At 38.9% G+C, this 27,169-nt stretch overlaps 2 protein-coding genes and 1 long non-coding RNA gene across 9 annotated transcripts in view; 2 read left to right on the top strand and 1 right to left on the bottom strand.

Annotated features, from left to right (window-relative positions):
* The window catches only part of cyth3a (cytohesin 3a), an 83,247-nt gene extending 73,894 nt beyond the window's left edge, over positions 1 to 9,353 (top strand). For 2 of the 3 annotated variants that reach the window (XM_043711381.2, XM_043711382.2), the window contains exons 7-13: positions 453 to 565; positions 826 to 974; positions 1,813 to 1,925; positions 4,974 to 5,052; positions 6,109 to 6,180; positions 6,842 to 6,996; positions 8,519 to 9,353. In XM_043711381.2, the coding sequence (XP_043567316.1) occupies positions 453 to 565; positions 826 to 974; positions 1,813 to 1,925; positions 4,974 to 5,052; positions 6,109 to 6,180; positions 6,842 to 6,996; positions 8,519 to 8,591 (754 nt within the window). In that variant the 3' untranslated portion in view covers positions 8,592 to 9,353. The remainder of the gene's footprint in view (positions 1 to 452; positions 566 to 825; positions 975 to 1,812; positions 1,926 to 4,973; positions 5,053 to 6,108; positions 6,181 to 6,841; positions 6,997 to 8,518) is intronic. The other variant, XM_043711380.2, reaches the window with a different exon arrangement.
* The window catches only part of usp42 (ubiquitin specific peptidase 42), a 187,495-nt gene that overhangs the window by 47,190 nt on the left and 113,136 nt on the right, over positions 1 to 27,169 (bottom strand). For 4 of the 5 annotated variants that reach the window (XM_087997901.1, XM_087997900.1, XM_087997902.1 and 1 more), the window contains 4 exons: positions 23,991 to 24,137; positions 16,816 to 16,919; positions 15,630 to 15,695; positions 9,367 to 13,337 (listed from right to left, as the gene is read on the bottom strand). In XM_087997901.1, coding sequence (XP_087854027.1) covers positions 15,657 to 15,695; positions 16,816 to 16,919; positions 23,991 to 24,137 — 290 coding nt within the window. In that variant the 3' untranslated portion in view covers positions 9,367 to 13,337; positions 15,630 to 15,656. Of the gene's footprint in view, positions 1 to 9,366; positions 13,338 to 15,629; positions 15,696 to 16,815; positions 16,920 to 23,990; positions 24,138 to 27,169 lie in introns of those variants that run through there. The other variant, XR_015760581.1, reaches the window with a different exon arrangement.
* The window catches only part of LOC148146609 (uncharacterized), a 30,152-nt gene continuing 19,255 nt past the window's right edge, over positions 16,273 to 27,169 (top strand). Inside the window, exon 1 of the long non-coding RNA XR_015760582.1 lies at positions 16,273 to 20,743. This is a non-coding gene — a long non-coding RNA (uncharacterized LOC148146609). The remainder of the gene's footprint in view (positions 20,744 to 27,169) is intronic.

Raw genomic sequence — 27,169 nt, forward strand, 5'->3', positions numbered from 1 at the left:
GTGATTGTTTGAGATTATCTTTATGTTGCTTTTTCTTAATGAATTAAACAGGATGTATTTTGAGTGTGGCACTGCAATGGAGGCTATACTCTGATAACTTTTATAACACTTCAGCAAAATGTTGGGAATTTGGGTAATGTATTTCAAAATTCTGTCCTGAGGCACCAATAACTACACAAATTGTATTCCACAGAACATTGAGTTTGTAGTGTGAATAGGAGGATAGATTTGTATACTTTATGCCAATATGTTGAGTTTTTAAACAATGAACACTTGATAGGATGTGCAGTAATATTCTTGTCAGTGATTGCTTCAAGCTGTTCAAGTAGTGAGCAATGGAACAATTTGTAGTGCTTGTTGAAATCAATAAGCACTTGGCTCCTCTTCAGTCAGAGCTTAAAAGCTTATGGATCCAGGCACTTACAGCTGTCCATCTTGTTTTTATCCGATAGGCAGTTTCTATGGAGCTTCAGGTTGCCAGGTGAGGCACAGAAAATAGATCGAATGATGGAAGCATTTGCCTCTCGATATTGTCAGTGCAATCCTGGGGTGTTCCAGTCAACAGGTTAGTTGTATTAAATCTATAAGTAGCGTTTGGGGGCAGGGCTGCAGTAATTTCTTGCTTATGTTTTTTTCTTTAACACCCTTCTGGGTCTTGCCTTTGTTTTACTTTTGTCCTGAGAGCTACGGAAAGCCATGAGTGTGATTTATTTTAGGGGAGAGTGTTGAACTGTAACCTTTAAATTAAAATAGTGGAAGCTGAAGGTGCAAGAGTGAAGGAAATCTTGGAGCATGTGCTGACTTCACTTTTCTTTCTCCCCACAGACACTTGCTATGTGCTTTCATTTGCTATAATTATGCTAAATACAAGTTTGCACAACCCTAATGTGAGGGACAAACCTGCAGTGGAAAGATTTATTTCCATGAATCGGGGCATTAATGAAGGAGGAGACCTCCCAGAGGAGTTGCTCAGGGTGAGTGTTTAGACAAAACTCTTTCAAGCCTGCACCATCCCCACCAATAATGAGAGGTTAGCACTTCAACCTAATGAGTCAGAAAGAGGTGGGTTAAAGACCTACTGCTAGCCTTCAGCACTTGATGTAGGCTGACCGTCCAACAATATACTGCTGTCAGAGGTGCCATTTTTTGATGTGTAAATGGCCATGCCTGCCTTCAAGGTAAGAAGATCCAGTTGTGCCACTCTGAGGAAAAGCAGGGCAACAAATAACTCCTCATTTTAGCTCTTGCAACTTTACTTTTGAAGAGGAAAATAATGTGTTCTGAAAAAGTGAGCTCAGATTGGAATGATTAAAGTATTTTACCAGTAAATGAAGCGAACATTCTAGAACTGAGAATTTATACTAGGGCTTTTTTCTGGAAAACAGAATACCAGGGAGTAACCTGCAAAGGTCTTTAAAATTATGAAGGAGTTTGACAGAGTAGTCTACAGATGCTTCCACTCAAGAGGAAATTGAAATCTAGGGGCCAGTAATAAATCCGATAAGAAATTCAGGAGAAACTTCCTTATCATGAGAGATTGGTTAGAATGTGGAACTTGCTATCACAAGGAATATTTGATGTGAATAACTTGGTTGGATTTAAGGGAAAGTTGGATAAATGCAGAAAGGAGAAGGGTATAGGAAGTTGTGCTAATGGGATGATATGGGAGGGTTGGAAGAGGGTGAATGGAACATTGGTATGAACCAGTTGAAGCAAATGGCCTATTTCTATGTTGTAAATATTTTGTAACTCTTTAATTGAAGCATGTGCATTAGATTCATGTTAATGTTTCTTTTTCCCATCCTTCTGCAGAACTTGTATGATAGTATTAAGAATGAACCTTTCAAAATCCCAGAAGATGATGGGAATGATTTGACCCACACATTTTTTAACCCTGATCGAGAAGGCTGGCTATTAAAATTAGGTTAGTTTGTCTAATCATATTCTATACAATATTACAGAACATTTGAGGTTTGTTACCTAAGCCTTATTTCAGCTTGGTTGGACTTGAGCCAAAGTCCACAATCTAAACACAGTCCAGTGTAGTACTCAGGAGGTGCTACACTGATGGATATAAAAGTAAAACAAGACCCTATCTGATCCCTTGGATAAAGTTTCAAGAAGTGCTGCGTGAGGGATGAGGAAGTTTCTTTCTAATATCATGGACCAAAATTCAATCCTCAAATGCCAAAGGCGCAGGGGATGCTATTAAATTGCCTTACCATGTCTAGCACTGACTCATACCAGCATTGTTTATTTCATCCCTGATATGTCTTCTGTTACACCATACGGTCTGACTTTGTTTTTAAAAAATGATGTTTGGAGCGTCTATCTGATTGCTGGTGCATATGTTGACCGCACCCAGTGTCCTAAAGAAAAACACTTGGGGCATTAACTGTCACATGCCTCAGAAGACTGGCTTAATCCTAGCAGATTATTCAAGATAAATAATGCATGAGAAATAATTACTATAACCTTGAGTTTTGACTGGAAATCCACTGTGGTTGTTTTTCTGTTTATACAAGAAGGTTCTTGTATGTTGTATTTTAACATCCTTTCAATGTACAATGATGCTGATTTACAGTTCCATTATTCAACAGATATATTGGATAGTGGTGTTAGAAACATTATTTATAAACATAAACCATTTGAGTTAGTGCTTTTATTTTATTTCACGATACTGAAGTGAGTTGCATGGTTGTTACATTTGTTGACTGCTTCAACTTTTCACATACAAAGCAAGTGGCACTTTCAGAGTTATGATTTGTACATGTCTCTTTTTCTTGCATTATTTGTGATTTTTCTATTGATTTGTGTGTTTGTTTGCTCTAGTTTTTTTTATAAAATTGGCTTAAATGTGCCTTCTTGTTTTCCTTATGGCCTATGACCTGTCACCTTTCTGTTCTATGACTGGCTGTCTCTGCTTATTCTGCATTAGGAGGTACGTACCAGAGGAGCTTCCAGATCCTCTTGACTCGTTTGCATTACTTAACTTCAGTTTTTCCTTCCTTTTTGTATTTTCCTTTTCTTTAAGAAGTTGTTATTGTTGTGAAGTGCCTCCTGCGATAACACTTCACTGTGTAGTTGCAATTTCACCGAGATCTGATCCGCTTTCTGCTGTACACCTACAATATTGCTCAAGGATTGTTAGCATATTCATTGATGAAACTGTTTTCTTCTCAACTATCTTGCCTGCACCAGTACTGAAATATGAGATGACGTGGACGTTTCATAATTCAAACTAATCTGTATCTGATTTCTCTCTGGTCCCATAATCAGAGGTACAGAATGTTGTACTGAGAAGATGAGCATTTCCTTTTCCTCTATACAAGAGGCTGTTGTTACCTCGCAACAGGCACTTCATATTTATACTTTGGGCAGTGTTTGCAAATTTTATGCTGTTGACAGGCAATGTTAACTTATCATGTTCTAAACTAAATGTTAGCATTTTCACTGGCTGTTTTCTATTTGACTGGAGCCCTGTTAACTTGTCTTGAAGGATGCTCCTTCATAGATCTTGATTGCAATGATAAATATTCTGGCCTGTCATACCCTTCAAGAAAGATGTTTGAAAATAATTTTTAAAATGACCAAATCTGCTGCCTGCTCAGAAACTGGGTTCTTCATGGTTAACTGTAAGTTTGCAGATCTGTAAACAGTTTATGGTTTTGTTATGCACAAAGTGTAAATATCTTTCTGAAATTTCAGTGCCAATTACTGCATTTCATTGCACACTGGAATGTAGCTAACAACTCAGAATATGCTCTGAATAATGAGGACTAAGAATCTCCTTGTTCTAAAAGCATATGTTATCCTTATACTTTAGAGAACAAGACTAAACCTTTCAAGCAGAGATTTAAAGTATTTTGTCCAGAATTGTTTCTCTTATTGAAGGACATTGAGGTTTTAACAGAGGTGTTCAAAGTTATGGATGGCTTTGCTGGTGAACAAGGAGAAATTCTTTCAACTAGAAGTAGGGTCAGAATTAGCACATATATATTGGCAAAAAAAATGGGAGCAGAACAATTTTTTTAATGCTGTATATTATCATCTGGAATGTACTAGCTAAAAGGGTTTTGGAAGCAGATTCAATAAAAAGGGAACTTGGGTAAAGCAACAAACATTTTGTTGGACTTCAGAGAAAGGTTGTTGCCAGCTTTCAAACTATCCAGTTGGTCCTACTTCAGAGCTGTGATAGGTTGAATAGCTTCATTTTGTGGTTCAAATTCTGAAGTCAAATTTGTACACTGCTGTGGTTTGAGGTAGCCTGCCCATGGCTGAGTAACCCTCAATTCCTACTAAGGAGTTGCAATCCAGTCATAAATACCTTCTGTCCCCAAGAAAAGAACACTGGTTGAAATAGAAGGTAGAGTTAACATTCTAGGTTGCTATCTACTAACTCTACATGTGTTGACTTAATGTGGTAAGTTTTGTTTAGTGCTGCAGTTCTTTGTTCACCAAGTTTGTTTCTTTGAAACACCCAGATTCTGATCAGAACCACTATTTACTTGTCTCTTTGTAAAATGGCTACAGATGTTAGTAAAGGAAAAATTGTTTTCTCCCCTCTAGCTCAGAAAAAGATTTTTACAAGGATTTAGTGAAGATCTATTAGATATGCCAAAACATCCTGGAGATTTGAATTAGGTTCAGCTGGTATAAATGTTCTTTACTGAATGTGCAGCGCATGAATAAAAAAAAATCAGGTTTTCTTCTGGGGAAATGGGGCCCCTCTGCAAGTTCACCATGTTTTTCAAAAATAACATTTATGTGCCTCTAGAATGTGAAGAGGAAAATATGTATAATACCACAGAGGATCACTTATGGACTTAAACAGATGGGATTTATAACAAGAATATTTGAACTGGCTTAATAACTGTCGTTGTGTGGTAGGAAAAGAAAGTATGGATGTCATCTGAGTTTTAAAAAAGTGTTTTAAATTTGTTTAATAATGCTTCTAAAACTTAATTTACATCAGGAGGAAGAGTAAAAACTTGGAAACGTCGATGGTTCATTCTCACAGACAATTGCCTCTATTACTTTGAATACACAACAGTAAGTTGTCTGAGTTTGTGGACTAATACATTATTTATACTAAGAGTATATTTATACTAATATACTAAAAGTTAACCAGTTGCAGTAATTGTGTCAAGACTGATGAAATATTTAGGTGCAAAAAAGACTCGGGAGCAGGAGTGGGCCATTCAGTAAGATCATGGGATCTGCTTGCCTGTTTGTACCATATAAATTTAAAGACTGTGCCTTTGCTATCTTCTGCAGAAGAGAATTCTATAATGAGCTCATTTCTTTTTCTTGTACCTGCACGCTCACTTGAAATAGTGTACTACTTTTCTAATCTTTTTGCTAAAATAAACAAGTTCACATATCCCCTCCTTCTACTCCATCTGGCATTTTTTTTGCACACTGAATTAACTTGTTAATATTCCTTTGCATATCCTCTGCCTCCTCTTGACAACTTCTGTCTGTGCTCTCTACATATCCTTCTATAACCTCTGATGGGTTCTCACACTTTTTCTCTATGACTGATAAGTTCTGGACTTCTTCCTCCTGCTTCTTGAATACTGGTGTTGCATTTGCCATTTTCCACTCTACATTCACCTTTACAGAATCTAAAAGGCCATGACATTGCTGGAAAGATTTGAGGAGAATACATTGCCATCTTCATTTTTCAATTAGGTTTCCTTATTCATTATCTGGATTTTTATGCATTACCTGTGCGCACTTCCTTCATCCAGCATTTACTCCTCTCCAAAAGCAGGCATGATATGTTACTTCTAACCCCATACAATGAATTCTTGTGGGCTTGCGATAGGTTTAGTAGGACATTGGTAGAACTCATAGTAGGGCTAAAATTGACAGTTTTATTTTCCAGAGCTAATTTCCATCCTAAATATAAATGTGCAAATAATGCTCCTGCGGGTGATGGTATAAAAATTATCTCCACGTACAGAAGTGAAGCTATTACAAAAGGGAGGTGGTTATACCAATGTTGCATGGTATGCAGTGTGACCCACTGAGCTGAGTAAGTGTACTAGAATCCAAAGCACTGGTGCTGCATTTTGAAATCCTTAAAATAATTTATCATTACAGGACAAAGAACCTAGAGGAATAATTCCTTTAGAGAATCTCAGCATTCGGGAGGTTGAAGATCCAAGAAAACCTGTGAGTAAGCTTCTTTCTGAATACATGATTCATTTACTCTAACACATTGTGTGCAATGTAAGAATTTGGAAACCACAAAATTAAAAATGCTGGTTTAGAGGATGTATTTTCAATTAGTCTAAACTTAGTTACCAGACTTGAATGAATTTTAATCTCAATTGCTCTCTCAGGCACCTGATAATTCAAGAGTTAATACTTAATTCATGCCTGAAATCCATTGCTGTAACCAGATTAACGAGTACGGAGTTTTGCCAATGCTTTAAACATGTCTGTTTCCCTCCAGTTTTAAACCCTGTTGATTCTTTCTTTTCTGGATAAGAGTATAGAGGAACCTCTATTATCCAGCATTTGATTAACTGAACAAAATACTGTTCACTCATGTCCTTCGGATAATTGAGGTTCCTCTGTAATATTACAGAGTATACTTGCAGAACTGTAACTAAAAATGAATAATTTTGAGAAGGGGAAGGAAAAGCAACAAAATTGAATTTGCTGACATGAACATCTAACCCATGTAACACAACTCATGAGATGATAAAGGGTGGGGACCTTGCAGTACTGCATTGGCATGCTGAACCTAGATTTGTGTTCAAAGCCTGAAAAGGACTTGTTGAATCGTCAGTTTCTTGCTGTTTTAACATTAGATTGTTCTTTTCCTTAGAACTGCTTTGAACTTTTCAATCCCAGTCACAAAGGTCAGGTAATCAAAGCCTGCAAGACTGAAGCTGATGGTCGGGTAGTTGAAGGCAACCATGTGGTTTACAGAATATCTGCACCAACACCAGAGGAAAAAGATGAGTGGATAAAATCGATCAAGTATGTATAAGTTTGGATGGATATTCTTTGTCCTCAGCATGTCTAACTCTCTTTGCCAAGTGTTGCACATTACCAAGTTTGCCATTCCTTTGATTACAAGGAACTGAATATTATTTTAGCCTTGTGTATATCACATTAAAGGGCCTGGAACAAATCGATTAATTTTTTTAAATCACTAGAAGAGCCACAGAGGGAAGGAAATTACTGTTAGATCATTCTATAAGGTTAAGTGTTACTCAAGTGTATAATTGTAGATAGATTACAAAAATAATGAATTGGTTGCAGTCTGTGACTAATTTGCTTTGGACAACATCCATCTTATATTTGATTCAATACTCTGCTACCTTTACCATTAACAGTTCTGAAATGGTCACAGAAACTCGACTGAATAACAGTTATGAGCATTAAGTGATTTCATTTTTAAGTAGCCTGTGCAAAGATGCTATTACACATCTCTGAAGCAGTTGGGAGTTGAATGGACTTAACCATTACCACTGCAGTACAACAGCCCTTCAAGATCTGGACTCCAGCCTTGTTCAGGTCTAATGGATTCTATGTGGCTTAAAAATAGGTCATTCAAGGTACATTATAATAAAGGCATTACCGGCCTAGTGTAGAATAACAGGTTCCACCTCTGCCCTGTACAGGGCAATGGTGGAGAGATTAAGGGGGGGGTTTAGGGTACACCCCTCTGTAGAACTCCCGGAAAAGTGGAGGGAGGGTGGGAGGTCTGTCAGTTGGAGACTATGCCTGTTTAATCACTGTAAACAAAAGACACGGTCGCTGTTGGAAACACGTCTTTGATGTAATATTTCTATTGGGATCTCCTTCGGATAATCGAGGTTCCTCTGTATTTCTGTAGCAAGTAGCCAGTAAAGTCTGGTCTCCCTATTTTGATCTTTGAGGGTGTTCTTTTGTTGTTAATGTGTGTTGCTTTGATATAAACAGTCTCAACGTTTCCTAGACCACTGAAATTTAGATTTGTAGGCTCGTCAACCCTTTCAATACTATTTCGTTGCAAATGTTAAACTCCTGCCCCTAAATTTTGACACTGCAGAAAACTAGTTATTAAGGTACAGAGACAAATGTATGGTCAAAGTATGTTTTTGTGACCACTTTATCCATCTCACAATAGTACTCTTATTTGGTATCACCAATGTAAATCCGTGTTTGCTGGCATCTGCAATTGCAGGCAGCTATGCATGGGTGCTAATTTGGGAGTATACAAAATTCCAAATACAATATCAAGTAGAATTAATGTGTCACCTCATATCCAAATCCACTACTTTCAGAGCTAGAGTGAGAGGGTAGGATGAAGAAAGCGGAGAAATCAGAGATGAGATGACTCTATCTATTTTATACGTTTTTGTGAAGGCGCACTGCAAAAGGCAATGGACAGTGGCCTCTCCCCCGCAAGACGTTGAAGGTAACATGCAGGGGTTGCCAGAAAAGCTGCACCTTGATGCTTAACTTCTCAAAATCTGACATGGACGAACACATAATTGCTTTTTCTTTTATATAGAGCCAGTATCAGCAAGGACCCCTTCTATGACATGCTGGCCACTAGGAAAAGGAGAATTGCCAATAAAAAGTAACCCTGCACAGACAGACAAGCCCCGAGGTGCCTGTTGGTGCTGAACCACATACCAGTCTTTGGAAGCTTTTTAGAACAAAATGAAGGAAGCTACATAAACTCCAAAAAGGAGGATGGTTTATTGGGCATTCTTCTGCCTTGATCTTTTTTAAAAAAAGTGTTAAGACAGGACCTTCAACCAAGGTAATGTGCAGCTGAGTGAAATTCTGTTACTACAATTAAAAAAAATGTTTGCACAAATTAGTTTCTTTCTAGGGGTAAATATGACGCAGCACATCTGACCCAGCTGGCCTGAGGCCAGAGTGCAGGTGGTTGGATGACCTTTTTTGCATAAGCAAGTTAGCTGCATCTACACAAGGAAAACAATTGTTTTTATCAACATATTTTTATCAATTTATATTCCAAAACTGTAATCATTAATTTGAAAATTAAACAGCTGTAAAATACTTTAAATATTGCTAGAATGAGTGAAACTATATAGAACATTAATCATTCTTGTTACAAACAGCCACAAATTAGTGTTGTTCTCATCAAGAATGATCATAGTTTAATATATAATCTGCAGTATAACATGGTAATTGTATATTTATTTTCTTAGTCTAATTGCAAAATGTTTGTATTGTAATTGTTAAAAAAAAACTAATGCTTTTAAGTTATGTGTAAATATTGTACAGATTTCATCTTTTGTTGATAACTAAAATATTACAATACTTAAGATTATCAATGGCCTGCAGAAATAAAATCTATTATAATTGGAAAATGAGTCTGTCTAGAAAGTGTTCTGATTTGAAAGTGGTAAAGAAATAGCAAGTTAAAGAAGCCACAAGGACCATGACAAATCTGTTTGTGCTGGATCCAGATAATCAATTTAATGTTGGATTCTGCCCACTTTGTACATAATATATAGTGAAGAACTACCAGATTTATTTACACAATATACAGAGGACACTATTTATAAATACATGTATTTTAATTATATCATGACTGTCTCTTGCAATTATCAGGATGTCCCAGAGACGTGCAGCTTAGGCGCATTAGTCAGGGTTAAATGCAGAGTAATGGGGTAGGGGAATGGGTTTGATTGGGTTACTCTTCAGAGAGTTGGTGTGAACTTGTTGGGCCAAGTGGCCTGTTTTCACACTGTAGGGATTCTGTATATAAAAATCAGTGGTTTTTGGATTTTTAACCTAGCGATAGATGGGAAACTTTCAACAATTACCATAGGTAAATTTATAAAATGGAGAATCAGGAGGATCACTGATTTTGTTTTCTTGCTACTTCTGTATTCACTTCATTAACAACCAACTGTAATCTGCATTGAGTAATGTAAGAATGCTGTAATTGTCTTTATAAATCATGGCACTTCATGTGGATCTACATAGGTATTTTCTTGTAAAACATTTCAAAGCACTCCACACAATGGAATACAGAAATTTCTGTTAACCTCTTGAAATAGATGCAGTTTTAAATGGATCAAAGTAAAAGGTTACTCTGGCCATTCAGAATTTAATATATATTGGAAAATAATTTTTAACCCATCCTTCTCAAATAAGGTGCAGCGTAATTGGTAAAAGACAAATTTTATGGCCCTGTACCTATATACAAAACCAGCCTTTAGTGCCCTTAAAGTGGAGTCAGTAACTTAATTTTGAAATGCATTAATTCACTGGTTTCTAATCAAAATATGCTTCAGAAAAACATTTGGAAGATATGAACAAATTTAGTGCAATCAGAGGCCTAGAAATTTCAATTTAGTATTTTTTAAATCAAAGTTTATGGACTATTAAATCTGCTGATTTTTAGACCTTTATCATACATGATACAGTTCAATTTTTTTTTGCAATTCTACATGCTGGTCCTGTTCCTTGGTAATCAGTATTATATTCCCTACCTTTGGGAGTGGTCCTTTTCTTTCTTGAATGTAGTGTAGCTTCTAAATGTAGTACAGTTGGACATGGGCAACAGCAAAGGATTAAATTCTATTGATGACACTTTCCTTCTCTCCATCCCTGCTCCACTCAGATCTTTGTTCTGGCAATGTTCCTGTTCTTTCAGAAGGTAGAAGTGGTTGGGACCAAATTGACACAATGTTAAACGATAAATACACCAATTTGGAAGAACAAGGCAACACAAGTTTATGCCTGTGGCCTCCTTAACTAATTCAGAATAATTCAAATACTAGGCAGTGGAGTATCTTGGTACAGCATTACATATCAACTTAAAACCCCTTATTACTCTATACTAGATACCAACAGCAACTCTCAAGATTTCAATTGCTTACAGCTGCTTAGGTTGAGAAGCTTTATGAATGATTAAATGTTAATTCTGAATATCATGTCTCCATCAGATGGATGAACTAGTGGACCTCAAACTGTCCAGAACTTTTAACATTCACTGGCAGGGTCGTTTACAATTATTGTAGGCAATTCCAAGTCTGATGTGGAATGGAGACTGATTGATTGCTCAGCTGAAATCCTTCTGTTGGACATTCCTACCATGAAAGTTTGGCATCAGAAGAAGCAGTTGTGTAAAGCTCTTTTGCTGAGATATCTAAGATGCAAAGCCTGTTCTGAGTGCAAATATGCAACAAGAGTATTTGTGGCAAGGGAGTATGCATGACACTGGCACCTGAAGTCAGGATTTACATTGCCAAGAATATCCTATATCCATGGGCCACTAAGAATTAAATTACACCAAAGTAGCAAACACTCACACACCTTAAGCCAGCCAACTACATCAAAGCCTGCTTTTGAGTTTTAGTCCCTAATCTGGCTTTAGGATAGACTCTTCCAAAACAAAAAAATTGCAAGTTGTACCAAAGAAATGCTTTAACCATGAAGGAACTCCAAAAGTTGTTAGTGTTGCACACAGTTAATTAGCGTTCTGGTACTTCATGTCAACAAAAAATAAAGTTTTATCTGATGGGTTGTTGATTGTTTCTGCTTTAATAACTATCTAAAGGGGCATGTCTGGTTGGGGGTCATTCCTCCAACATGGAAAGATAAAATTATTTCTGGAAAATAATTTTTCAATTTATAAATGTTACATCAGTGAAGAGACTATTAGTAAACTCAGAAAACACATTTTAACAAATATCTTTTGTGCTCTTAAATAAGACAGGCAAGGCTTCTTCCACACATTTGTGTATGGTGAGTCAGGCAGGTCTATGCATAATCTTTGACGTGTGGAGTTGGTAAAATAAAAAAGGGCAGCTGACCATGTCCCCAACTAGAGTCTGGACCAGGTAAGGTCATTAGAAAGCATGGCCAGGAGATTAAGGTTTCGATAAAGAATGGAACTTAGACAGGGCTGCCAGCATTTATGGAAATGTAACCCAGAATGAGCTAGTGTCTTTAGAGGATTGACCCGAGATGTTGGAAAGCATCTGTATCATCCATGATTCATGCACAATGTGAAAGCAAATGCACCAACACCTTGTGTTGTATACACATTTCTTTTCAGCTTTACTTCATATTTGTACATTCTACAAATTTCACATGCTACAGTACAATATGGGCAGATGGTGGATTGTCCATCCAAAAAGTCTCTTGACCAACCCAATTAAACTTAAACATATTTCAGTACAGCTCTGAACCACACACACTTTTATAAGAATCACACGGATTACATTTTTGTTTTCACTTGTTTTCCTGATACAGGACCAAAGTTGAAATAGCTGGTATCACAGTTGAGTGTGTCTCAGTTTTAATATTAATTTACAGGGTCATTCTTGTCTGTAACTAGAAATACTTAAAGTGACTTTTTAACCTGTAATAAAAGGGTAGGAAGCACTTAATGTGCAAGAAAAGGCAAATGCTGCATTAGAAATAAAGCCCAGCATAAATGCAGTCCAATGTCCTTTGGAATCCTTCAGGCAGTGGATTAATTTCTTTAAAAGGTCAAGATTAAACAATACTTTCAAGAAGCAATATGTACATATCAATAGTTTTACCCTAGGGAACATTAAAAGAAGTAGAGTCATATGAAGTGTGCACCAATTTAGAGGTGTAATACTACAAGAGTTTAAATTCTAAAGCTCTATTATTGCATAAATTATAACTTAAAATATGAAAATACAACTAAATCACATTTTAAAATTAAAACTTGAGAACTGGATCAAATGCTCCGAGTTCAATACTCTAGGTTATGTACTTTTGAAAGTCATTAAAAAATTTCTAGTTCAGACAGTAACTCAGTATAGAGAAGTCACTAAGGATTTCGATCAAACTTAAACTGTTCTCTTATGACTGCTTTGTTCTTGAAAAACTTTGGATTCATCAAAATTTAGTGCTTGGTTTATTCAAACAAACCAATGATTTCACAGTCTGTTGCACTATTCTGGTTTTCAAATAGCCATTTCCTGGTCCTTTTTTTTGCACCAGTTTGCACTCGATATTTAACCACTAAAAATGACACACAACACGAGTAGTAATCAAACCTGAGTCTGTGGCTGAGCAGCATTCGAGTCTTTTAAAAAAAATTCCAGGGTGACCATTTATAAATTACAGATATTTATACAGTATTTGTACAGTGTTCATCAAGGAACAGAAACTAACAATCCATTTCGGATTTTTCACTAAATGTGTAAAAAAAAAAAATTCCCCAAGAAGAAAACGACAGTTTTCCCACCCGGTTGGTAAAATTCTGTACAGTATTTTAAAGAATAAAGCACCATGTTCTGGATAGCGAAGTGAAAGTTCTTTGAAGATTTCATCTCTTGCAGAAATTGTTTAACCTAGTCATATATCTGAAAAACAGAGAAATTGACATAATTAGACTTGGCATCAACTAAAATTAAACTAAGGTTTCCCTACTATCCACACACCAGGGCTCTTTGTGAGCAGAGTGAAGAATCTTGCTGAAATTTCTGGTCAGTTATAGCACATGAATATTTTCAGAATACTGTTCATGAGTTATGATTGATTGTTGACTCAGCCAATAATGTAAACTCAGCTAACAAGATCTGGATCTAATGACACAATACAATTACAGGACTTGCTGACTGCAACATGCCAATAGTGCAAAAAACAAAAACAGCAAAACTAGGGAGGGAGCTTCTAATGTGCCTATCAAAGTACAGATGTGTCAACTAGCTAGGAACTCTGCAATAAACAACACCTTTACTTATTTAAAACATTTTTTTAAATTGCAAGGAACTAAAGGCATTCACCAAATTTATTAATAAATAGAAACAAAGTGCAGAAAGTCTGCTAAATGGAGGTTAAAAACCAGAAAAAAGGGAAACACTTGAATCAACAAATGGTCACAAAAGTGACAATAAGTTTGCAGGGAACACAAATACAAATGAATTATTTAGTGCTTGAGATCATTGAGAGAAGGTAAAATGTTCCAGGGCAGGGATGTGTAAAGAATACAATTTCAGATGTTGCAATCATGGATTAGCTAACGCAGTTGAAGATTTAGGGACTATGGGGATGGTCTAACATAGTAAATCCAAGAGAAATTGATTAAAAATTTAACAGATCGTTAAGTAACAAGAGCAACAAATTACAGGAAAAAATAATTCAGAGCAACACCCCATACCAAACATTTAACAGTGTGATAACTTATTTAAAATTAATGAGTAGAGAGTCATCAGCAGGAATACTGACCAGTTAATTTTGTTTTGCTGCTTGTCAATTTGTTTTTGAAGTATTTGATTTGTATCTGTAAAGATGACGCACAGCAAACAGACTGTGGCATCATGTATGAAGAGAGCCTGGAAAAGCTTAAGTTCTTTTCCATTAGACTAGAGATGGTGAAGCGCTGTTCAAAATTATAATTCTTTGGATGACATTATAATCATTTTGAATAGTAGTCAGAAACCACATGGCATAGATTTAAGGTCATCATGAGGCAAGAGGAGAGATGAGCGGAGGTTTTACACAAAACATTGTTAGGACATCATTTTTTGTAAAGCTATTAGGGTTTTTTCCCCACCATTGGATAAATATTTACAATAGCATTTCAGAAGCCAAGGGAATGGGACACAATGGAAGCAAGGAAAAAAAACTTGAAGATTCAACCTCAAAAACCCAATCAAACACATCCCTCAGCTTAAGCCCATCTGATGATTCAGTTAACTCTTCTAAACACTAACAAGTTAAAATTTCACTTCAGACTTACAAAGCTTGCCTGACTACTTCTATGATACCTTACATATTGTATCCAAAATTCTAAAGTATTTTCTGCACCAGTCTCAAGTAATTTAATCATTTGGATATTTGAATAATTAGGCAGTGTCAAATTTGTACCTTCCAACTTTACAGAATATTTGGATTACACTGAGCAGTCTTCATCCATGGTTCCAATACTTGTAGAGCTATGAAAATTATTCAAAGTTTAATCGTTTGGTTCCTTGAAGATCCTAGGCTACATCTCATCTGGTCCAGGAATCTTCAGCTTTTACGTAGAACACTTTTTCTGTTTCTGAACACCTAGGCTCATGAGCAATTACTGGAATCTGTCTACAATCTGTCCTCTGTTGGGAGGAACGAAGATTCCACTTGCTATATCATCCTGACTTTCGTGTATTATATTTCACACAAACCTTCTCTTTCATCTTCAATCTACTATTAATATAAACTTAAGGTCACATAGGCCCTTTGTTACTAACCAATTTTCTCCAGTTAATTCTTAGATTCCGTCTGACTAAGTCTTTCTTCTCGGCATTTGTTTAAACAATTCTAAAAATTTGTTCCAATCTCTTATTAAACAACAACAGCTGTTATTTAATCTTTTAATAAAACTGTTTTTTTCCCCCATTCTGGCCATTTTATGGCCTTAAATAGCACGGATTTACTTCTCTTCTATTTTAAAGTTTGGTTTGGTTTGCTGATTAAGTTTCCCCAATTATCAAAACACTTAAAACCAAACTTTTACCAGTTCACTGTTTCTAGCTCCAGCTTTGACTACAAAATCCAAATTTTACAGTACAAAGTTTTCTAGCTCTCAAGATCTCACGTATTCTAGTATAAGAATTCATGCAATTAGATAAACTATCAAAGATTCATGAATATACAGTTTTTAAATCACTAACCTGAATTCAAATTTCTCACATGCAGTTTTAGTGGGCTTTCTGCTCTTCAGATCTCTTTTCACCAGTCTGTTTAAAAAAAGTAACGACCCATTTCATTTGCTTATGGTTTATCCCAGTCATGGCCCGGAATTAATGCAATGTGTGCAAGTACATCAATTCATGAGAAACTTCAAATAATGTTACACAAGTAAGCTTTTTTAAAAAAAACTAATTCTGAAGGGTCATTAACCAAATGATTGCTTCTCAGGGAATTTAAAAAAACAAAAAAGCGTCAAAGTTGGAAATTGGGACATTTGCACTTAAAGGCAGTCCTCAAGTTGTGAATGTATTCTGTTCACGAGTCCGTTTGCAAGTTGGAACACAATGCAGGACAGCAAAAAGCAGATGTTTGTAAGTACAGGAAATGTTCATATGTCAGATATTTAAAGTTACACCCCTGTATAGGATTACATTCATAAGTATAAACCTTTCAAAGTCAGACATTTGTTAACTGGGGACCCAGTGTATTTCTCATCACCTTTGAGCACATCGAACACAATCTCAGAAGTGAAAGAAAATATTTTCAGGATACTGAGTTAAGAGCAATTTAAGAAAAAAAAAAATCAACAGCACTGCCTGGTGTTCTTCCTATGCCGTCAATGATTCCATTGGGGATCTGTTCCCACATCTCAGTCTTAAGAACAGAAGATTGAAGGATTGAGGGATCCAGTGGAGCAGGTAGAGACAAATAATTACTTCTGGTGGCAAAATTGAGAATGAGCTGACATATTTTAAAATTAAAGCTACGCTGTTTGGGGAAAACTAGAAACTGTTTTTTTCCCAATGCTATGAATTTTCTTAAAGCTATAGCAAATATATTGGTGTGGACTTGTTGAGCTGAATGGCCTGTTTCTGCACTGTAGGAATTCTATGGATTCTGTGTGGAGTTAGGGTATAGATTATTAATGATCCAGTTGAATTGTGGAGCAGTTAAGAGGGATTGAATCACCTCTTCCAGTTCCCAATTCGTGGAGGTAACATTATGTTTAATGTTCTCGCTAATTGCCACTTAGCAGATAGGGATTTACAACATATTAGTTTTGTTTGTTGCTAAACTGAACAATACACTCAAAAAAACACAATCAATTTCAGACCATCACAAGAAATCCAGTGGGAAACAAAAAGTAGTAAATAAATATGTGCTCACCTTCCATCGTGTAGTCTCCTTAAAGGAACTAACACTAGTCAGATTGTTCCTATTGTCCGCTGAACCAAATTCTTTGTAGCCATGTGAATAGTGCTTTTCGTGTACTAGCAATAGAAATCACAGTAAAATTTACTTCAGTTATTAAAGCATGTAGTCAGCTTTCAAATGTTTAATTAACTCACTATTAGAACTTGCATAATAAAAGTAATGCCATATAAAAACAGAATCGGGGTTAAAATGGCGCAGTCCCTTGGAATTGTCCTCGTGTTTGTAGATGGAGCATACACAAGCTTTTCAACTGAGAACACCTTACTGGGAGGGGAACAAGGTTAGTGTGCAGGTGGCCTATTCTTCAATCTGTGCAGTCGATATGCCAGCAATGCTAAACTGAGTACTGCTATATCATTTCAAATTATTTTCTAAATTTTGAAAGTTTAATTGGAATACCTAATTTTATATCTTTTCATTTTTGCAATTGTATAAAGATTATCAACAATATTGTAAAATAATTTCAATAGGTTATTGGAGCACAAAATTTCAGTGTCTTTCAACCATAGCTCTCAGCAACAGCTAAGTTTTAATAAATTCTCCATTTGAAAAAAAGCTAAATAAACAGCTTTAAATTCTAATCTTATGGGGAGTACAAATTAGCCAAACCAGTTCACTGGCTTAGAACCAGCCACCAGTTTGCAACAGTGTATAGAGTGACAGAAGGTACCTACAGAAAAATTATTTAAGTGAAGCTCTGTTGCCATGTCACCAATGTAGTAATCAACAAAATAGGATTAGAGTGTAATTTAAAGCTCCTGCCAATGGAGGAAGTACTGTAGATTTCTCGCAGTGCAACCTTTGAGGGCAGTAGGTCATTTCAAAAGCACAATAGGCAACATTGTTTTACTTTAGCAAAAGAAAGCCAAGAACTGTCAATGTTGGAAATCTGAAATAAACAAATTGTTGGAGAAACTCAGATCTGGCAGCATCAGTGGAGAGAAATCAGAGTCAGTGTTTCGAGTCCAAATGATTTCCTTCAGAACCGAGTGTAACTGATTTCTTTTTTTGGGGGTGGGGGTGGGGGGTTTAAAGGGAGACAACAGTATTTGATAGGTGGATACAGCCCAGAGGGAGAGAAAGCCAGTTAGACAGACAAATGGATGGATAATAGTAAGCCAAATAGAAAGAAAACCTGATAAATAAAGCCATATGTTGGTGAAAATGGGATGACTGGGCTGAAAACAGCCCATGTTTGGGAGGGGTGTGTGTGTGTGGTGGGGGTACAGGACACACCTCCACACCAGTTTTTGTTCAAGACCAAAAATTATTGATCCCTGAAGGCTGCAGGATTCCCAAGCAAAAAGTGCACTGTGGAGGACTGCATACCAAGGAAGTCAATCCGGGTGTTCCCCAACAGGAAGCTCTGAATGAATCAAGACATACAGAATCTGCTAAAAACCAGATGTGAGGCCTTCAGATCAAATCAGGAGATCCACTCAAATATAAGGAATCCAAGTATGACCTTCGCAGAGCCATTAGGACAGCCAAGGACCAATGCCAATCCAAACTATAGACCCAGACAGACACCCCGCGACTATGGCAAGGATTGAATCACATCACAGATTCTAAAAAGAGACAGTGCAAGATAGCAGACGAGGACATATCCTCCCAGCTGGTCTCAGCGCCTTCTATGCTTGCTTTGAGCAGAATTTCGGCAGAGAGGTAACACCTATTCTGACAAGTCCTGACGAACCTATCCCAACAGTCTCTGCATCAGAGGTCAGATCAATTTTCCTTCGTGTGAATCCAAGGAAAGTGATGGGACCAGACAGAGTACCAGGCTGTGCACTCAGAGCATGCACAGATCATTTGGCAGAGGTCTTCTCAGACATCTTCAACCTCTCCCTCCAGCAGGCCAACATCCCTGCCTGTTTCAAGAGGGCCGGCATCATCCCTGTGCCTAAGGCAGCTCATGCATCATGTCTCAATGACTACCACCCAGTGGCCCTAAACTCAGTGGTCATAAAGTGCTTTGGTGGGCATGGCATCAATCAACTCCAACCTCCCCACTACTCTTGACCTACTCCAATTTGCCTATTGGACCAACAGATCCATGTCAGATGCTATATCACTTGCCCTTCACTCATCCTGAGAACATCTTGACAGCTATGTAAGAATCTTACTTATGGATTACAGTTCACTATTATCCCCTTGAGACTGATTATTAAACTTAGTGATCTCGGACCAAGCTTCACTCTAACTGGATCCTCAGTTTCCTGACTCACAGGCCACAATCAGTGAAGACTGGGAACAATATTTCATCCTCACTAACACTCAACACTGGCCCCACCCCCTCCCCCGCAGGGGTGCGTACTCAGACCTTACTGTACTCACTGTATAACCATGACTGCATCGCCAAATACCGGACTAATGCCATTTGCAAGTTCGCTGATGACACCACCATAGTTAGTTGAATCTCAGATGGCGACGAAACAGACTATATACGGGAGGAGGAAAACCTGGAAAAATGGTGCACTGAGAACAACCTAGCTCTCAATGCCAGCAAAACCAAGGAACTCATTATTGACTGTCGGCGGGATGTTACTCATGCCACCGTACACATTAACAGCAGGGGTGCAACGAGTGAAGAGTGTCAAGGTCTTGGGAGTGGTCATCCACAACAAACTTTCTTGGACTCTTCATGTGGAACCACTGGTTACAAAGGCCCAACGTCATCTCTTCCTCAGGCAACTGAGGAAATTTGGCATGACAGCGAATACCCTTGCCAACGTTTATAGGTGCGCCATTGAGAGCATTCTGTCTGGATGTATCACTACCTGGCATGGCAACTGTACCATTCAAGATCGGCGATGGTTACAGAGAGTAGTGAACTCAGCCCGGACAACCACAAAGGCCAAACTCCCATCTATTGAATCCATCTACCAGGCCCGCTGTCAAGGAAAGGTCGCCAGGATTCTCAAAGATCCATCCGACCTTGGCAATGTTTTTCTACAGCCTCTACCATCGGGGAGAAAGTACAGAAGCCTGAATACATGCACCTGCCAGTTTTGTAAAAGTTTATACCCTATTGTTGTTAGAATACTGAATGGACTCAAACTCTTAACATTCGCCTGTACCTGTTTTTTTGTTTTTGCCGCTGTTTACCTATTATTTACTATCTATACTACTTAACTACGTGATCTGCCTGTATCGCTTGTAAGACAAAGCTTTTCACTGTGCTTCAATACACGTGACAATAAATTCAATTCAATCCAATTCACTGAGCTTCGATATAGTAATTTTGGCCAGGGAACACAGATGTGCATTGAAGTGCAGCTTGTGGTCATTTTGCAGACTGAACATGGGTGTTCTGCAAAGCAGTCAGCCAATCTGTGTTTCATCTCCCCAAAGGTCTCGCCCCACACCCCCTGTCTTATGCATATATACCACCTTTTCCTAGCTATTATCAGTTCTGAAGGAGGGTCACTGGACCTGAAATATTGACTCTGCTTTCTCTCCTCAAATGTTGACAGTTTCTCCAGCAGTGCGCGTTTTGGCTTCCTTTCACTATTTTAAAAGAACCATTAAACAAGTTCGACAACCCCTGGTAGAGTGTTGTATCGAATCAAAAATCAAACTGTCAATGAAAGCTTATAGAACTGTAACAGAAACCTATCAAAATTAAGTGAACAGCTTCTTTCTATGCTGTAAGATTCTATGCTTTAAGTAAGAAACAAACAAGAATTGACCATTTGAGACACCATTCAATATAATCATGGCTGCCATGTTCTCTTCTATTATGCATATCCTTTGATTCTGAGAGACTACACAGAATCATAGATGTACAGCATGGAAACAGACCCTTTGGTCCAAACTGCCCACGCCGTCTGCCTCAGTCTTGAAGAAACCCATGATGGAGCATAACAACTCAAGGCAGGTAATTGCTAAGATTTACAATCCTCTGGGTTTTTTTGGTTTCTGGTCTTTGACCCAAATGATTGGCCACATTTACCAGAGGCTGAGTTGTAGATTCCTTTCCTTCAAGGAGGTTTAGTGACCATTAAAACTAAAGTGTGCAATAAAAACCAAAACATTACTGAATTGCCAATTAAACCTTAAAACTTTTGCATACTTCAAATTTACTGAACAGTCTGGCAATTTAGGTCACATATAATTTTTAAGAGGTAAGCTTCAATTCAATGGTTTTCATCAAGATTTTCAATCTATTCAGTTCAAATTTATTGAATTCAAATGGTCTGAATTGAAGCCATTAAAACAGCTCCTGTTGCCTAACTAAGCAACAGTTAACTTATGTAATGCCTTTACCATACAGAATGCCCCCAGGTGTTTTATAAAAGATTAAGGAAAGGCAACTGAAGGCTAGCTTGAAGATTTTTTTAAAAATGGAAGATGGTTGCGTAGGGGTAATATCACTAGACTAATAATAGTCATAGAGTCATAGAGATGTACAGCATGGAAACAGACCCTTCGGTCCAACTTGTCCATGCTGACCAGGTATCCCAACCCAATCTAGTCCCATCTGCCAGCACCTGGCCCATATCCCTCCAAACCCTTTCTATTCATATACCCATCCAAATGCCTCTTAAATGTTGCAATTGTACTAGCCTCCACCACTTCCTCTGGCAGCTCATTCCATATACGTACCACCCTCTGTGTGAAAAAGTTGCCCCTTTTATTCCTTTCCCCTCTCACCCTAAACCTATGCCCTCGAGTTCTGGACTCCCCCACCCCAGGGAAAAGACTTTGTCTATTTATCCTATCCATGCCCCTCATGATTTTATAAATCTCTATAAGGTCACCCCTCAGCCTCCGACGCTCCAGGGTAAACAGCCCCAGCCTATTCAACCTCTCCCTATAGCTCATATCCTCCAACCCTGGCAACATCCTTGTAAATCTTTTCTGAAACCTTTCAAGTTTCATAACATCTTTCTGATAGGAAGGAGACCAGAATTGCATGCAATATTCCAACAGTGGTCTAACCAATGTCCTGTAGAGCCGCAACATGATCTCCCGACTCCTGTACTCAATACTCTGACCAATAAAGGAAAGCACACCAAACGCCTTCTTCACTATCCTATCTACCTGCGACTCCACTTTCAAGGAGCTATGAACCTGCACTCCAAGGTCTCTTTGTTCAGCAACACTCCCTTGGAGCTAATTTGCAGTGTTGAATCAATAACCAGGGAACCACTGGCTCAATTCAAATAAAACAAATCTAAAACACAAAAGCTAGTTCCAGTAACCACGATCATGATGATCAGTGACTTTAGGGTGGGAAATGTGTCATCCTTACCTAGTCTGGTGTGCATGTGATTCCAGTCCCACAACAATGTGGTTGACTCTTAACTGCCCTTTGGTTAAGGGAAAGCGCAGCAGGTCAGGCAGCATCAAAGGAGCAGGAGAATTGACGTTTTGGGCATGAGCCCTTCTTCAGGAATGAGGAAAGTGTGTCCAGCACGCTAAAATAAAAGGTAGGGAGGAGGGACTTAGGGGAGGGGTGTTGGAAATACGATAGGTGGAAGGAGGTCAAGGTGAGGGTGATAGGCTGGAGTGGGGGTGGGGGCGGAGAGGTCAGGAAGAAGATTGCAGGTTAGGAAGGCGGTGCTGAGTTCGAGGGATTTGACTGAGACAAGGTGGGGGGGAGGGGAAATGAGGAAACTGGAGAAATCAGAGTTCATCCCTCGTGGTTGGAGGGTTCCTAGGCGGAGGCCACATCGGGTGCAGTGGATGCAATAAATGATGTGTGTGGAGGTGCAGGTGAATTTGTGGCGGATATGGAAGGATCCCTTGGGGCCTTGGAGGGAAGTAAGGGGGGAGGTGTGGGCGCAAGTTTTGCATTTCTTGCGGTTGCAGGGGAAGGTGCCAGGAGTGGAGTTTGGGTTGGTGGGGGGTGTGGACCTGACGAAGGAGTCATGGAGGGAGTGGTCTTTTCGGAACGCTGATAGGGGAGGGGAGGGAAATATATCCCTGGTGGTGGGGTCCGTTTGGAGGTGGTGGAAATGACGGCAGATGATACGCTGTATATGGAGGTTGGTGGGGTGGTAGGTGAGGACCAGTGGTGTTCTGTCCTGGTGGCGTTGGAGGGGCGGGGCTCAAGGGCGGAGGAGCGGGAAGTGGAGGAGATGCGGTGGAGGGCATCATCGATCACGTCGGGGGGGAAATTGCGGTCTTTGAAGAAGGAGGCCATCTGGTTGTACGGTATTGGAACCGGTCCTCCTGGGAGCAGATGCAGCGGAGACGAAGGAATTGGGAATATGGGATGGCGTTTTTACAGGGGGCAGGGCGAGAGGAGGTGTAGTCTAGGTAGCTGTGGGAGTCGGTCGGTTTGTAGTAAATGTCCATGTTGATTCGGTCGCCCGAGATAGAAATGGAAAGATCTAGGAAGGGGAGGGAGGAGTCTGAGACGGTCCAGGTGAATTTGAGGTCGGGGTGGAAGGTGTTGGTAAAGTGGATGAACTGTTCAACCTCCTCGTGCGAGCACGAGGCAGCGCCGATACAGTCATCGATGTAGCGGAGGAAAAGGTGGGGGTGGTGCCAGTGTAGCTGCGGAAGATGGACTGTTCCACATATCCTACGAAAAGGCAGGCATAGCTGGGGCCTATTCCTTTGGTTTGGAGGAAGTGGGAGTCCCTCCTCCCTACCTTTTATCTTAGCCTGCTGGACACACTTTCCTCATTCCTGAAGAAGGGCTCATGCCCAAAACGTCAATTCTCCTGCTCCTTGGATGCTGCCTGACCTGCTGCGTCTTTCCAGCAACACATTTTCCGCTCTGATCTCCAGCACTTGCAGCCCTCACTTATCCTTTGGTTAAGGGACATGAGTAACAAATTCTAGCAATGCAAATATCGCATTTTTAACAAACTGCCCAGAGATTCAGTTCTGAAGGGGTGTCATGTCAGACTGAATGGTTAACTCACTCACTCTCCACAGATGCTGCCACACCGCTGAGTTTTACTAGCATCTGCAGTATTTTGCTTTGTTTCAATTAACAAGAATAGGTTGCTTCTCTTACTAACGCTGGTATGGTTCAGCAGATCACCTTAAGAAGTGTTGAACTTCTCATGTGCAGACTTAACAATTCTAACCTCTCAGCTAAGGACTGATAGGGAAGCAAAAATACTGAGGAACACTCATGTCAAATGTTAACATAACAATAGACTTACAGTGTTCTTTATCGAATTTTGAATAGGGTTTATGTGAATCACTTCCATTTTCCAACCTCTGCTTGGACCAGTCAGAAAGAGATCCTGATCCAACATAGTCCAAAAGATGTCTATTTAAGCTTCCATTATGCTCATTCAACAATTCCTCTGAAATTAAACAGCAATAAGGAATCATTAGAGAAAGTAGCATCCAGGATTTAAATATATGATAAGTGAAACAATTTAGTACAATAATCAAACAGTTCCATTGGCTTTACAAACAACATCCTGTAATAAGTTAATTTTTTAAAAATAATGATGACAAATAATTTGAAACTGATGTTCTTTATTTGAGGCAGGCTGTAGATAATCAACTGTTTCAATAAGATGCATAGAACACCAGGTAGACATGAAACTAATTTGATATTGGTATAGGTTTTACTTTAAGCTACAAATGAAACCAGCTTTACTATTAATACATTCTGAAATACAATCTTAAGTTGATTACCAACAGTCTCCTGAACATGACCTAGGAAATGAATCCAATTAGGCCCAGTCTATTTTTCTTCATCAGAGACGGGCTGGCTGGCTATTTTCATCTCAGCTTAAAAACATTACAAATAAAATTTATTCAATATAGTTTCACGTAGTTACTTATTCTGAAAATATGGATTACTTACTATAATTGCTTTCTAGAGTTATTTAATGCAGCCAATACTGCTGACGCATCCAGGAAATCTAGTCCAGTGTGTGCACAAATGTCTTTCTACCTGACTAAACTGTTTGATATTGGTTCACAAATGCAGCTTTAGTTGGGGCACTGGCAAGCTGTAGTATTTGCTTATGAATAGATTAGATTCCCTACAGTATGGAAACAGGCCCTTTGGCTCAACAAGTCCACACCGACCCTCTGAAGAGCAACCCACCCAGACCCATTCCCCTACATTTATCCCAGCACCTAACACTATGGGCAATTTAGAATGGCCAATTCACCTAACCTGCACATCTTTGGACTGTGGGAGGAAACCCACGCAGATACAGGGAGAATGTGCAAACTCCACACAGACAGTCGCCATAGGCTGGAATTGAACCCTGGTTCCCAGCACTGTGAGGCAGCAGTGCTAGCCACTGTGCCGCCCTGCCTTTTTTTATTTGATATTCTGTCCTCTCTTACCCTAGCTCCTCTGAAAAACTTTGTGAGCCTGCCTCAAATACGCCACAAAGTGTATTACTTGCGTATCCTGCACTATGATAAGGGAGAGAATAACAAGTACTGGTCTGTTACTGGTATCCCACTGTTTCCAACAGTGGTTTTGGAATTTACATTAAGCAAACAGAATTTAGTGCAAATTTCAAACAGTTCAAGTTCTTACAACACCAGATGGAGCACTAATCAAGGATCATTTAAAAAAATTTGGTTAATCTGTTTGCTATATTGTTTTTGTATCTCTAATGGCAGAAATAAGGTCTCCGAAGAGTAATTTTGTTTGGTTTAACCATAGGCTTAGTGAGGCGATTGGCATTCTCTCACTTCTTTGGTTTCCTTCAGGCCTCCCTCAGTTCACATTTCAATGTTTTCCATCCAGCTGATTTTTCTCCTGTCTTCTGTTTTTACACTTGGCTTCTTCTTCAATCTTTGCTGGTATAAGGTTGTAGGGTCTCCGTCTCTAGTGTCTGTACTTCACAACCTTTCTCTAACTGCACTTACCACCTCTTTTAATTATTGAGCTTCTACATTTGATCTAACCCATTTATTTGTGTCTTTGTCCACCCACTTAATTCTGAGCATCCTTTGTCACACACATTTCAAAAGCTAATAATGTTCTCTCATCCACTTTCTTCAGAGTCCCAACTCTTGGAATTATGTAATGCAACACTCCATAGTGGTCAGCTGACTAGACGTTTCTTCAGTGTCATGCTTATGAACTTCCAGACTCTACTAAAGTCACTGGTTATGCTTATTGTCCTAACTAATCAACCAGAATTTAATTCTTGACCAAATTTGTTGTTCATTATCAATCACTTGAGGTGGTGGCCTAGTGGTCATATCACTGGACTGTTAATCCAGAGACCGAGGTAATATTCTGGGGACCTGGGTTCGAATCCTGTCATGGCAGATGGTGGAATTTGAATTCAAAAATCTGGAATGAAGCATCTAACGGTGACCATGAATCCCACTGTCGATTGTTGGAAACACCAATCTTATTCACTAATGTCCTTTGGAGAAGTGTGGTGTAAAATTCCAAGCAGTGGAATGTGGTGAAACGGTTAAAAATTATGTCCCAATACATGTGTGAATCTAACCGGAATGGAGGTGTTGCTTAGTCCCGTGTGAATCTTATTACACACCTCCCCGTGTGAATCTTCTTATCTGTATGTAACCAGAATGGAATGTGTTTTTTAGCCTTGCTCTGCTGTTCACATGAATGTTTATATCTGGAAAAGAGTATATCAGCTGGAAAAGTCCCCAGTTCGGTGAGTCTGCTCCGGGGTTACGTTTAACCGCCGAGCGTGGGTTGTTGGCAACCGCTCTACGAGAACTGACGGCTCCCAGTTCCGGTAACATGTAGAGTGAGTATAAGCCAGACCCGTTGTGGCGACGCTGCGGGGAATAAAATGCCCATATTCTAGCAGACTCGCCTCTTGGTCGTTTGTTCTGTGTCAGACTACTCTCCTACGAACCTGACCTTGAGAATTTTTTAAAACATTTGGCGTAGTCGGCAGGATCAATCGCAATTGAGGAGAGATTTTGATACAGAACAATGTTTTGGAAAAAGACTAAGAAACCAGAAGAACAAACTGTGGAGGTCCCGACCGTCCCGGGATGGCATGGATGTGGGCATGTACGTGGCAGTTTGTTTGAGAGAGGATCCCAGTCCTGCCGAAGAACCCCTTGCCTGGGGTACAGCGGAGGATGTGGGCATGTAAGCGGAGTTAACAGAATTGAATGGGATTGAACTGAACTGAACTGAGTGGAACTGAAGTGAATCAAATTGAACGGAACAAAATGGAACTGAGCTAAATTGAATTGAAATGGACGGAACTGAATTGAACACAATTGAATTGAACTGAACAGACCTGAACTGAGCTGAATTGAACTACACTGAATTGACTGAACTGAAATTAACTGAAACGAATTGAACTGAATTAAGCATAATGTAACACATGTATTGGGCCAAGCAGTGGAATGTGGTGTAAAA

This window comes from Chiloscyllium plagiosum, unplaced genomic scaffold, assembly GCF_037043375.1.
Source record: "Chiloscyllium plagiosum isolate Xiang-an unplaced genomic scaffold, Cpla_swu_hap1 HiC_scaffold_20, whole genome shotgun sequence".
NCBI lineage: Eukaryota > Metazoa > Chordata > Chondrichthyes > Orectolobiformes > Hemiscylliidae > Chiloscyllium > Chiloscyllium plagiosum.